Source organism: Dendrobates tinctorius, unplaced genomic scaffold (assembly GCF_039654945.1).
Source record: "Dendrobates tinctorius isolate UK_male_01 unplaced genomic scaffold, ASM3965494v1 ptg000495l, whole genome shotgun sequence".
Lineage (NCBI taxonomy): Eukaryota > Metazoa > Chordata > Amphibia > Anura > Dendrobatidae > Dendrobates > Dendrobates tinctorius.
In genome coordinates this window covers 237,155-250,890 of record NW_027362155.1, presented here as the reverse complement: position 1 = coordinate 250,890, position 13,736 = coordinate 237,155, and the positions used below count along the sequence as shown (strand labels likewise).

General features: G+C 50.2%; 1 protein-coding gene across 1 annotated transcript in view; it reads right to left on the bottom strand.

The window, feature by feature from the left end:
• CHRNB1 (cholinergic receptor nicotinic beta 1 subunit) overlaps positions 1-11,152 on the bottom strand; it is a 47,656-nt gene extending 36,504 nt beyond the window's left edge. Inside the window, exon 1 of the mRNA XM_073564856.1 lies at positions 10,642-11,152. Within this exon, the coding sequence (XP_073420957.1) occupies positions 10,642-10,834 (193 nt within the window). The 5' untranslated portion in view covers positions 10,835-11,152. The remainder of the gene's footprint in view (positions 1-10,641) is intronic.
• Positions 11,153-13,736: the final 2,584 nt, after the last annotated feature.

Sequence of the window (13,736 nt, the reverse complement as noted above, 5' to 3'; positions counted from 1 at the left end):
CCAAAAATACCTGCATGACCAGCCAAAGCAGAGCAATGAACTTCAGACATCACTCTCTTCTTCCACTGGTCAGGAACATACAACTTTCCACTGGGACAACGCTCAGGTTTGTCCTGCTGGAACTCTTCCAGAGCACGTCTCAAATCGGGCGAGATGGCAGAAAGAACTACCCCCTCGCCTAAGATGGTAGCAGGCTTGGTCACCACAGGAGAATCAGCAAAGAAGCTCCTAGAGAGGGCGTCTGCCTTGACATTCTTAGTTCCAGGAAGAAAAGAAACCACAAAATCAAAACGTGTAAAAAAACAAGGCCCACCTAGCCTGTCTAGGGTTCAAGCGTTTGGCCGACTCTAGGTAAATCAAATTCTTGTGGTCAGTGAGGACCACGACTTGATGCTTAGCTCCCTCCAACCAATGTCTCCACTCCTCAAATGCCCATTTCATGGCTAACAGTTCCCGATTCCCCACATCATAGTTACGTTCAGATGGAGAGAACTTTCGGGAAAAGAAAGCACAGGGATTCATTTTAGATGTTACAGGATCCTTTTGGGACAAAACAGCTCCTGCACCAATCTCAGAAGCATCCACCTCTAACTGGAACGGAAGTGAGACATCAGGTTGCCGCAGAACCGGGGCGGAGGTGAATCTTCGGGAGCAGCTCTAAACCTAATGAACTTGGATTTTGCTAAACGTTGTGGATTTCCGATGACACCTCTGCAGACGCCTATCCCTTTGAGGGGGATTGATGCTACTCCTTTGGCTAAAAATAAACCTCAGTTTTGGACCCAGGTGGTAATGCGGGTCGCCCCAGACCATCAAGAAAATTGCAGGTTTTTGGTGTTGCATAATCTGCATGATACCATTGTTCTGGGGTTTCCCTGGTTGCAAATCCATAATCCAGTTTTGGATTGGAAATCTGTGTCTGTGGTGAGTTGGGGTTGTCGGTGTGCCCTTAGTGAGGCTCCGGTGTTTTCCACCTCTCCTCAGTCGCATGATGTTCCTGATTATTTGGCGGACTTTTATGATGTATTTAGTGAGAATGAGTGAGCGATCACAGAATATAAGAGAGACCACCGGGTACTGTGAGCGATCACAGAATATAAGAGAGACCACCGGGTACTGTGAGCGATCACATGATATGAGAGAGACCACCGGGTACTGTGAGCGATCACAGAATATAAGAGAGACCACCGGGTACTGTGAGCGATCACATGATATGAGAGAGACCACCGGGTACTGTGAGCGATCACATGATATGAGAGAGACCACCGGGTACTGTGAGCGATCACATGATATGAGAGACCACCGGGTACTGTGAGCGATCACATGATATGAGAGAGACCACCGGGTACTGTGAGCGATCACATGATATGAGAGAGACCACCGGGTACTGTGAGCGATCACATGATGTAAGAGAGACCACCGGGTACTGTGAGCGATCACATGATATGAGAGACCACCGGGTACTGTGAGCGATCACATGATATGAGAGAGACCACCGGGTACTGTGAGCGATCACATGATGTAAGAGAGACCACCGGGTACTGTGAGCAATCACATGATATGAGAGACCACCGGGTACTGTGAGCGATCACATGATATGAGAGAGACCACCGGGTACTGTGAGCGATCACATGATATGAGAGAGACCACCGGGTACTGTGAGCGATCACATGATATGAGAGAGACCACCGGGTACTGTGAGCGATCACATGATATGAGAGAGACCACCGGGTACTGTGAGCGATCACATGATATAAGAGAGACCACCGGGTACTGTGAGCGATCACATGATATAAGAGAGACCACCGGGTACTGTGAGCGATCACATGATATGAGAGAGACCACCGGGTACTGTGAGCGATCACAGAATATAAGAGAGACCACCGGGCACTGTGAGCGATCACATGATATAAGAGAGACCACCGGGTACTGTGAGCGATCACATGATATGAGAGACCACCGGGTACTGTGAGCGATCACAGAATATAAGAGAGACCACCGGGTACTGTGAGCGATCACATGATATGAGAGAGACCACCGGGTACTGTGAGCGATCACATGATATGAGAGAGACCACCGGGTACTGTGAGCGATCACATGATATAAGAGAGACCACCGGGTACTGTGAGCGATCACATGATATGAGAGAGACCACCGGGTACTGTGAGCGATCACATGATAGAAGAGAGACCACCGGGTACTGTGAGCGATCACATGATATGAGAGAGACCACCGGGTACTGTGAGCGATCACATGATAGAAGAGAGACCACCGGGTACTGTGAGCGATCACAGAATATAAGAGAGACCACCGGGTACTGTGAGCGATCACATGATATAAGAGAGACCACCGGGTACTGTGAGCGATCACATGATATAAGAGAGACCACCGGGTACTGTGAGCGATAACAGAATATAAGAGAGACCACCGGGTACTGTGAGCGATCACATGATATAAGAGAGACCACCGGGTACTGTGAGCGATCACATGATATGAGAGAGACCACCGGGTACTGTGAGCGATCACATGATATGAGAGAGACCACCGGGTACTGTGAGCGATCACATGATATGAGAGAGACCACCGGGTACTGTGAGCGATCACATGATATGAGAGAGACCACCGGGTACTGAGAGCGATCACATGATATGAGAGAGACCACCGGGTACTGTGAGCGATCACATGATATGAGAGAGACCACCGGGTACTGTGAGCGATCACATGATATGAGAGAGACCACCGGGTACTGTGAGCGATCACATGATATGAGAGAGACCACCGGGTACTGTGAGCGATCACATGATATGAGAGACCACCGGGTACTGTGAGCGATCACAGAATATGAGAGAGACCACCGGGTACTGAGAGCGATCACATGATATGAGAGAGACCACCGGGTACTGTGAGCGATCACATGATATAAGAGAGACCACCGGGTACTGTGAGCGATCACATGATATAAGAGAGACCACCGGGTACTGTGAGCGATCACATGATATGAGAGAGACCACCGGGTACTGTGAGCGATCACATGATATAAGAGAGACCACCGGGTACTGTGAGCGATCACATGATATAAGAGAGACCACCGGGTACTGTGAGCGATCACATGATATGAGAGAGACCACCGGGTACTGTGAGCGATCACATGATATAAGAGAGACCACCGGGTACTGTGAGCGATCACATGATATAAGAGAGACCACCGGGTACTGTGAGCGATCACATGATATGAGAGAGACCACCGGGTACTGTGAGCGATCACATGATAGAAGAGAGACCACCGGGTACTGTGAGCGATCACATGATATGAGAGAGACCACCGGGTACTGTGAGCGATCACATGATATGAGAGAGACCACCGGGTACTGTGAGCGATCACATGATATGAGAGAGACCACCGGGTACTGTGAGCGATCACATGATATGAGAGAGACCACCGGGTACTGTGAGCGATCACATGATATGAGAGAGACCACCGGGTACTGTGAGCGATCACATGATATGAGAGAGACCACCGGGTACTGTGAGCGATCACATGATAGAAGAGAGACCACCGGGTACTGTGAGCGATCACATGATATGAGAGAGACCATCGGGTACTGTGAGCGATCACATGATATGAGAGAGACCACCGGGTACTGTGAGCGATCACATGATAGAAGAGAGACCACCGGGTACTGTGAGCGATCACATGATATGAGAGAGACCATCGGGTACTGTGAGCGATCACATGATATGAGAGAGACCATCGGGTACTGTGAGCGATCACATGATAGAAGAGAGACCACCGGGTACTGTGAGCGATCACATGATATGAGAGACCACCGGGTACTGTGAGCGATCACATGATATGAGAGAGACCATCGGGTACTGTGAGCGATCACATGATAGAAGAGAGACCACCGGGTACTGTGAGCGATCACATGATATAAGAGAGACCACCGGGTACTGTGAGCGATCACATGATATGAGAGACCACCGGGTACTGTGAGCGATCACATGATATGAGAGACCACCGGGTACTGTGAGCGATCACATGATATGAGAGAGACCACCGGGTACTGTGAGCGATCACATGATATGAGAGAGACCACCGGGTACTGTGAGCGATCACATGATATGAGAGAGACCACCGGGTACTGAGAGCGATCACATGATATGAGAGAGACCACCGGGTACTGTGAGCGATCACATGATATAAGAGAGACCACCGGGTACTGTGAGCGATCACATGATATGAGAGACCACCGGGTACTGTGAGCAATCACAGAATATGAGAGAGACCACCGGGTACTGAGAGCGATCACATGATATGAGAGAGACCACCGGGTACTGTGAGCGATCACATGATATAAGAGAGACCACCGGGTACTGTGAGCGATCACATGATATAAGAGAGACCACCGGGTACTGTGAGCGATCACATGATATAAGAGAGACCACCGGGTACTGTGAGCGATCACATGATATAAGAGAGACCACCGGGTACTGTGAGCGATCACATGATATAAGAGAGACCACCGGGTACTGTGAGCGATCACATGATATAAGAGAGACCACCGGGTACTGTGAGCGATCACATGATATGAGAGAGACCACCGGGTACTGTGAGCGATCACATGATATAAGAGAGACCACCGGGTACTGTGAGCGATCACATGATATGAGAGAGACCACCGGGTACTGTGAGCGATCACATGATAGAAGAGAGACCACCGGGTACTGTGAGCGATCACATGATATGAGAGAGACCACCGGGTACTGTGAGCGATCACATGATATGAGAGAGACCACCGGGTACTGTGAGCGATCACATGATATAAGAGAGACCACCGGGTACTGTGAGCGATCACATGATATGAGAGAGACCACCGGGTACTGTGAGCGATCACATGATATGAGAGAGACCACCGGGTACTGTGAGCGATCACATGATATGAGAGAGACCACCGGGTACTGTGAGCGATCACATGATAGAAGAGAGACCACCGGGTACTGTGAGCGATCACATGATATGAGAGAGACCACCGGGTACTGTGAGCGATCACATGATAGAAGAGAGACCACCGGGTACTGTGAGCGATCACATGATATGAGAGAGACCATCGGGTACTGTGAGCGATCACATGATATGAGAGAGACCATCGGGTACTGTGAGCGATCACATGATATGAGAGACCAACGGGTACTGTGAGCGATCACATGATATGAGAGAGACCATCGGGTACTGTGAGCGATCACATGATATAAGAGAGACCACCGGGTACTGTGAGCGATCACATGATATGAGAGACCACCGGGTACTGTGAGCGATCACATGATATGAGAGAGACCATCGGGTACTGTGAGAGATCACATGATAGAAGAGAGACCACCGGGTACTGTGAGCGATCACATGATATGAGAGACCACCGGGTACTGTGAGCGATCACATGATATGAGAGACCACCGGGTACTGTGAGCGATCACATGATATGAGAGAGACCACCGGGTACTGTGAGCGATCACATGATATGAGAGAGACCACCGGGTACTGTGAGCGATCACATGATATGAGAGACCACCGGGTACTGTGAGCGATCACATGATATGAGAGAGACCATCGGGTACTGTGAGCGATCACATGATATGAGAGAGACCATCGGGTACTGTGAGCGATCACATGATATGAGAGAGACCATCGGGTACTGTGAGCGATCACATGATATGAGAGAGACCATCGGGTACTGTGAGCGATCACATGATAGAAGAGAGACCACCGGGTACTGTGAGCGATCACATGATATGAGAGAGACCACCGGGTACTGTGAGCGATCACATGATATAAGAGAGACCACCGGGTACTGTGAGCGATCACATGATATGAGAGACCACCGGGTACTGTGAGCGATCACATGATATGAGAGAGACCACCGGGTACTGTGAGCGATCACATGATATGAGAATACTGAGGTATTTTCACATTTTCATTTTGTGTCCTCACTGGTTATAAGTGACGTCCTGGTGATGTCTCGCCTTTAGTGCATCATGAGGCGCTGCCACCAATCACTAAGTTCAGTCCTCCTGCAGGTTTAATCATCTCAAGCTGTTGATCTCAGTGACTGGTGGTTGCCTGAAAAAAAGACCAGAACAGCAGCAGATCCAGTGGGTGATTGGGCCGGGGAAGGCGAGGTCAGGAAACTTCATCATTTATACCACAGATGAGGCACAGAAGATTGAAAAGGAAAACCCTAGTAAGATGTTTTGCTCTTGATCCAGGGGACACTGCGACATTCCAGACAGCAACATCACTTGGCCTGTGGGTAGGGAGGAGCGCTGAGGAGACGGCCTGAGGGCAAAGAGAAGGGCTGAAGAGACTGCTTGAGAGGAGCACCGAGGAGACAGACCGAAGGGCAAAGATTAGTGCTGAAGAGACTGCCTGAGAGGAGCACCGAGGAGATGGCCCGAGGGTAAAGAGGCGTGCTAAAGAGACTTCCTGGTAGGAGCATCGAGTAGACAGCCCGAGGGTAGGGAGGAATACTGAGGACACAATTCAAAAAGTGACTCTCCTATATTCTATAGAGTCATTACACGCAGAGTGATCTATGTAACGGGTTTCTGGTAATGTTGATGATTATGACTTACAGCCAATGAGAACCCAGAAATCATTATCTCAGGAAATTAGAATAATTAACAATAAACCCCTGTAAAGGCTCCTAAGCATTTATAAAGGTCCCTTAGTCTGTTTCAGTAGCTCCACAATCATGGGGAAGACTGCTGACCTGACAGATGTCCAGAAGGCAGTCACTGATACACTCCACAATCATGGGGAAGACTGCTGACCTGACAGATGTCCAGAAGGCAGTCACTGACACACTCCACAAGGAGGGGAAGCCACAAAAGCTCATTGCTAAAGAAGCCGGCTGTTCACACAGTGCTGTATCCAAGAATATTAATGGAAAGTGGAGTGGAAGGAAAAAGTGTGGTGAAAAAGGTGCACAAGCCACCAGGATAACCGCAGCCTGGAAAGGATTGTTAGGAAAAGGCCATTCAGTAATGTGGGGAGATTCACAAGGAGCGGACTGCTGCTGGAGTCATTGCTTCACACCACACACAGACGTCTCCAGGACATGGGCTACAAGTGTCACATTCCTTGTGTCAGCCGCTCATGACCAATAGACAACGCCAGAAGCGTCTTACCTGGACCAAGGAGAAGAAGAACCGGACTGTTGTCAGTGGTCCCAGAGTCTGGAGGAAGAGTGGAGAGGCTGTAAGGGAGGGACAGGGCTGCAGTCGTGTCCTGTAGTCTGGTGGCAGCTGTGTCCAGTCCTTCCCCTACATGAAGCAATACTATTCTCCTCGGCATACCTGCATCTTCAGATTCAGCTTCACCCAGGCACTTCCCAGGCCATAACGGTCCCTCTTCTAGGGGAGCCCCATCAATGGAGACACAGTCTGAGACAACTTTAACACTTTCTTTACTTAGGATTTCGCATGTTACATCCACAGTTGGCAGATGATAACATTTGCTTGCTTCCTGATCTTTTCCTTGCTTGTTGTCACTTGTGTGCAGTACACGCCAGACCGGACCGTACTAGACTGCTTCCCAGTTCCTTCCAGGCCTGACCTCACTATAGTGACATTTCCTTCAGCCTGTTTCGCACCAGACACAAATTCATCAATCACTATGTTTGGTGAGCCCTGATGAAGCGTCCGGCCTGTCTGCACCGATCTCGTTGAAGCTCCAACTCCTTTCATCTCCTTAGTCCAGCCAACTTCTGCCCTTAAAGCATTGGCCCAGGTGGTAAGACGCCACATCTTCCTTTTCCTGTTCTGACCCACTGCTAAGAACCGCAGTGGCCGTGGGTAACATGGGCTATAACGACTTAACGTTATGTGACTGCCATGCTGTCCGGGCCTATAGCCCATGTGGACACTTTGGCGCCCTGGCCCCATCTAACTAAACCACTCTTCAGTGGGTCGCCCTCCCAGGGCCGTGGGGTACTCGGTACCGGGCCGGTATCAGTGGGACGTGTCACAGCAGCGGTGACCTGGACCGTGGCCCTGGGCGCCCAAGTAATAGGAAGATGTGTGAATGGTGGAATGTAGTTATATAAATAGTTTGTGACGCCACCTGTGGTGCTCGGCAAGGGAGGTGTTAAGCCGACGCTGCAGACAGATCCTCCGGGACAGATGGTGTAGTGCAGCAGTGATGTTATAGCCCTCCACAGGCAGGGCTGTTGTCCCAGGGCAGTGTAGATGTGGAGACACTTGGCTGGTGTAGTGTTTGGCGCAGGGGATGTAGCAGTGCCAGGCGGACGGACGCAGGAAGGAATGGAGGACACCAGGGCATGTAGTTCCAAAGCTTTACTCACAGTCTGTAGTGCCAGCTTCTGTACCGTGTCCTCTGGGTCTGGGACTCAGCCAACCTCCAGGCAAGATGGAATGCTCCCTTCCACACTCCGCCAACTTATGTGCCTTTCCTGAACGTCTCCTCTATAGCGCCTTTAAGTGTGAAGATCTCCTAGTACTGAGTTACACTGGAGTTCCTCCTGACATATGTTCCCAAGAACGGCACGGCAGACAGCTGTAGCCTGCTTCGGGGACTCTCTACTCCTGAGTCCCGGCTCTCTATCCGTGTTGCTGTTGTGCCCTCAAGTCTTAGATGGGAGTAGTGCATTTACAGCCCACTACTCCACCGGTGTCTGCTGCAGAACCATAAGTGTCCATACAACTTCAGGGACCGGGCCCCGGCCTTGCGCTTAGAACTTCTAGGCAGGGTTCTTCCTCTAACCCACGTCCTCTGTGTTCCCTTTTACTCCTACGTTCCGTACTTGTCTTTCTCTCCTATGGAAGCTCAGGCTTCAGTTCAATGTCTTTCTCCTTTCCTTTCCCGTGCCAGCTGGCTCAGGTCACGGCCCTCACAATACACTGCCAATTCTCTTCACGGCCCTCCGTGTCCAGGCCCCGTTACACACACACACCGTACTTATCACCAGGGACGCAAATACACGTACCGTCCCTTTCTGCTTAACGACATTCCTGTCAGCTCGGCCACTGTGGCCGCCTTAGGCCCGTACACCAACAGTAATTTTTCTGGTCAGTTATTGTCTTCAATTCGGTATGTGTTTCCCCGGGGCCTCGTCTGTGCTGCGGTACTCTGGTGTCAGGACCACCCCCCTGACTTCCTTTCTCCTCAGTCCCCCTTGTTTGGTTTTCCTCACAGTGCGGCAACTGTCAGTCTCCTCGTCACTTGAGCTCCCCTGGGGACTGGAACTTTCTGGAACCCTCCTGTCAAATTTATATCATTCCCGGTTCCCTCTGACTCCGCCCCCATGACCAACGGTTTCTTAAGCCCTAAGCTGATGTCAAGTCCTATGCTCACACTCCTCCCTGCCCTCTAATGGTCAACCCAAGGTACTGCACGTCCACTACACTTTCCTAGCTGTTTCCCCACTGTACTAACTGACACCTGTCTAAGCTGTGCAAACCTTCCTCTCTCTTTTCTGACAAGTCCGTCCGTCCGTCAGGTCACCTTCCGTACATATACATAATACATACAAGTACAGTAATCTTAAACAATACAAGTCATGACTGGTACAGGATGAGAGAGGACCCTGCCCGCGAGGGCTCACAATCTACAGGGATGGGAGGATACAGTAGGCGAGGGTAGAGCTGGTCATGCAGCGGTTTGGTGGATCGGTGGTTACTGCAGGTTGTAGGCTTGTCGGAAGAGGTACGTCATAAGCAATGAGCGGTAATACATAGTTATACATGTAGCAGTACCGCAGGCAATTATCATAAAACACATCTGTAAACATCAAGAACTGGCAGACAATTGGCGTGAAGGCCACAATCCAAGCTGCTGGAGGTCTAGTGTGAAGTTTCCACAATCGGTGATGGTTTGGGAGCCATGTCATCTGCTGGTGTAGGTCCACTGTGGTTTATCAAGACCAAAGTCAGCGCAGCCGTCTGCCAGGACATTTTAGAGCTCCTCATGCTTCCTGACAAGCTTGTTGGAGATGGAAATTTCATTCTCCAGCAGGACTTGGCCCCTGTCCACACTGCCAAAAGTACCAATACCTGGAGTACACACAACAGTATCACTGGGCTTGATTGGAATCTATGGAGTATTGTCAAGAGGAAGATGAGAGACACCAGACCCAACAATGCAGGCGAGCTGAAGGCTGCTATCAAAGCAACCTGGGCTTCCATAACCCCTCAGCAGTGCCACAGGCTGATCGCCTCCATGCCACGCCTCATTGATGCAGTAATCGATGCAAAAGGAGTCCGACCAAGTACTGAGGGCATTTACTGATCATACATTTCAGTAGGACGACATTTCAGATTTTACAATCATTTTTCAGGTTTGTGTTTATAAAGTATTCTAATTTCCTGAGATAATGACTTCTGGGTTCTCATTGGCTGTAAGCCATAATCATCAACATTACCAGAAATAACAGGAGACATAGATCGCTCTGTGTGTAATGACTCTATAGAATAGAGTAGAGGCACTTTATGGATTGAAGAACTGAAATAAATTCACTTTTTTATGATATTCTAATTTTGTGAGAAGCTCCTGTATGTTGGATAGTGTTCTATGTGTAGTGTGTATTAATCATATTTTAGCCATGCAAGGAATTGTAGTACATTTCTTACCTTGCAGGACTGCGGTGGTCAGCAGTATAGTAGTGAGCAGTCTCCACGTCTCCTCCATGTCGTCTCTTCTGATCAGGTCGGTCTCTGGCAGCAGCTGCCGGATGTGTCTGACAGACGGGACAGAGGGTCTGGTCTTGTCATCCAGAAATCCTCCAGCAGCTGTCACATGAGCCCCTGCTCCTCCGCCAGACATTCCTCCCCTCACGTATTTACTGTCCTGTCCGTGGAGACCCCAGATAATCGCACCATATACTACATGTATGGGACCCCACTCCTCAGCATCGAAAAGAAGTGGAGGATGATGGAGACCACTGGACGGAGACGTCACTGATCTCTACATGATGGAAGAATGGGCACAACCTCTTCACATCCTCTAGATCAGGGGTCCCCAGCCTGTAGCTCGGGAGCCACATGTGGCTCGCGGTCCCATGAATTGTGGCTCGCGACTGTCTGCCAGCTTGCCGCATTAGCTCCAGATCTAGCAAACAGGTATGAAGAGCACATAGGAAAATGGTGAATTTTGTGAGTAGCCCTGCACAGAAGAGCAGATCTGGATGCACATATACTGGTCTTGGGTTTTGAGATATTTTAAGTATGGTTCGCTGTCAGATGATACCACCTGTCAGAGGAGGTGATTGAAGCGTGATGTGACAGTGTGTTGGGAGTGCTTGATGAGAGAGAACTGAATGGGGGTATCGTGGGAACCCCTGGATCATGGTATACTGCTTTGGGGTGATTTCTGTGGAAAATGTTTGGATACCATTATGCTTGTAATGAGGGCGTTGGTTTCCACTATTGTGAGGGGGGCGGGAGCTGAATGTGGCTCACGACCCTCTCTGAGTTGAATGTGGCTCTCAAGGTCAGAAAGGTTGGGGACCTCTGCTCTAGATTATATCCCTTCGGAGTCTGAACCTTGTGCAGAAATCCCGGCACCTCCAGCCTCGGCTGTCAATGAAGTTATTAATGGTCATCAGAGGAAGGTTCTGTGGCTGAATCATCAGGATTTGCTGCCGTCAGCTCCTGTGTAATCACCGACCAATGCCCTCCCTGATGGAGACAAGTACAGAGACACTGCCGGCTGCTCCAGTGTAATCACCAACCAATGATGTCTCCGATGTTCTCTACGGAGAAAAGTCCGGAGAGGCTGCTGGCAGCTCCTGTATAATGACCAACAAATAATGTCCCTGATGTGCTTGATGGAGAAGAGTCTGGAGAAGCTGCCACAGCGTCTATGAAATCACCAAACAATCACATCTCCGATTTGCTCAATGAAGGCAAGTTTGGAGACGCTGCTGGCAGCTTCTGTGTAATCATCTACCAATGCCCTCCTTAATGTGCTCAATGGAGACAAGTCTAGAGACGCTGCTGGCAGTTCCTGTGTAATGACTGACCATTGACGTCCTCGATGGAAACAAGTCCGGTGACACTTGAGCCACAGGAGCACATTTAGGCCACACAGGCAGCTTACAGTAGGATGAGGAACATGCAGTGTGGAAGTTTTGTGTGGAAGAGGTCCAGGGACACCTCTTAATGCTTAATGGTTTCCATACCAATCTCTGTCAATCCCAAACTGGAATTCATTACTGAGGTGGATGGACCTCCACTCCAGCTACCATTGCCATCGTGATCTGCACCATTATCACCTTTGACAGTGGAGTAGTGAGTCTAGGGGGTCACCAGTGCCCAGATGTCTGGCTTGTAGCCTATTGCCTACCTGATGCCATCCGATGGATTGTGTAACACGTCAGTCTCAGTATGGCACATCTAGTTTTACCTGCAGTACAGAAGGGATCACTAACAGCCATTCTTCTAATCTGACAGAACCATGTAGGCAACGCCATGAAGAGGCCATCATGAGAGAACGTCACACTGTCCCTACGCTGAGGATTACGGTGTAGAATGGGGGCATGTATGGCAGCTGGACCCCTCTAGATTTCATCCAGGGGCACTAACAGCTTAGCGTTGCAGCGATTTGGAGAAATACCCATCGTACTGGTCCCTTGGCCAAAGTGTCCCAACAATGCCAGGGCGTGGGTGCTGGTGCTTCTGTGAGCATCCTGAGGGCTGTGTGACTGTGGGGACCCCAGCACGTAGCTCAGATTCCAGACTAGACAATCCAGATGATGTGATGAAGTTGTGCCCATCTTCCAACATGTACAGATCAGTGACGTCTCCATCCTGTGATCTCCATAATTAACCACATCTCCTGTTCGGTGTGGTAATTTCAGTGTGGAGGAGCAGATACATCACCTACCCACCAGAAACCCCAGATTTCCACATAATATAGTGCTCAGCCCAGAACAACACTTCATTCTTCATAGTGTCTTGGATTTTAGACTAGTGCAAGGGATTATTATCCAGAAGATTGTATAAAGTAGAGGAAGAGCTAAGGCTGGTTTCACATCTGCGGCTGGGCGAGCTGTTGAGGGCTGCGGACGTCCTCCGTGATTCTCCGCCTACGGCCGCGCCTCCCCCGGTTGGCGCCGCATACTTCTGCATGCGGCCTGCGTACCCTATCTTTAGCATTGGGTACGCAGGTCATGCCGCAGTATGCGGATGCGTCCGCATGCGTCGTTTTGATGATGCGGCGACCTGCGTCAAACGCACCATGTTGGAATTTGTTTTTTTCGTCACATCATCAAAACAACACATGCGGAGGCATCCGCATATTGCGGCATGACCTGCGTTCCCAATGCTAAAGATAGGGTACGCAGGCCGCATGCAGAAGTATGCGGCGCTGACCGGAGGAGGCGCGGCCATGGGCGGAGCTTCACGGAGGATGTTTGCAGCTCGCCCAGCCGCAAATGTGAACCATGACTAAGCCCTGTGGTGGCCGGTCAGAGGTAGAACAGCATGGGCCCCGAGGCTGCAGAGGGGCCAGACCCAGAAACCCTGAGATCCGAGCCTTGACACCCAGACAGGCAAACATCCATATGCTCAAAACAGAAGAACAGCGCCGGATGGCCCACCCGACATCCACCAAGGGGAAGGGGAAACAAGGAAAGTCTCTGTTGCGTGTGATATTACAATGGGGAGTGTCTGTATTACACGTATGATATTACACGGGGAGAGTCTGTATTACACAGTGGAGTGTC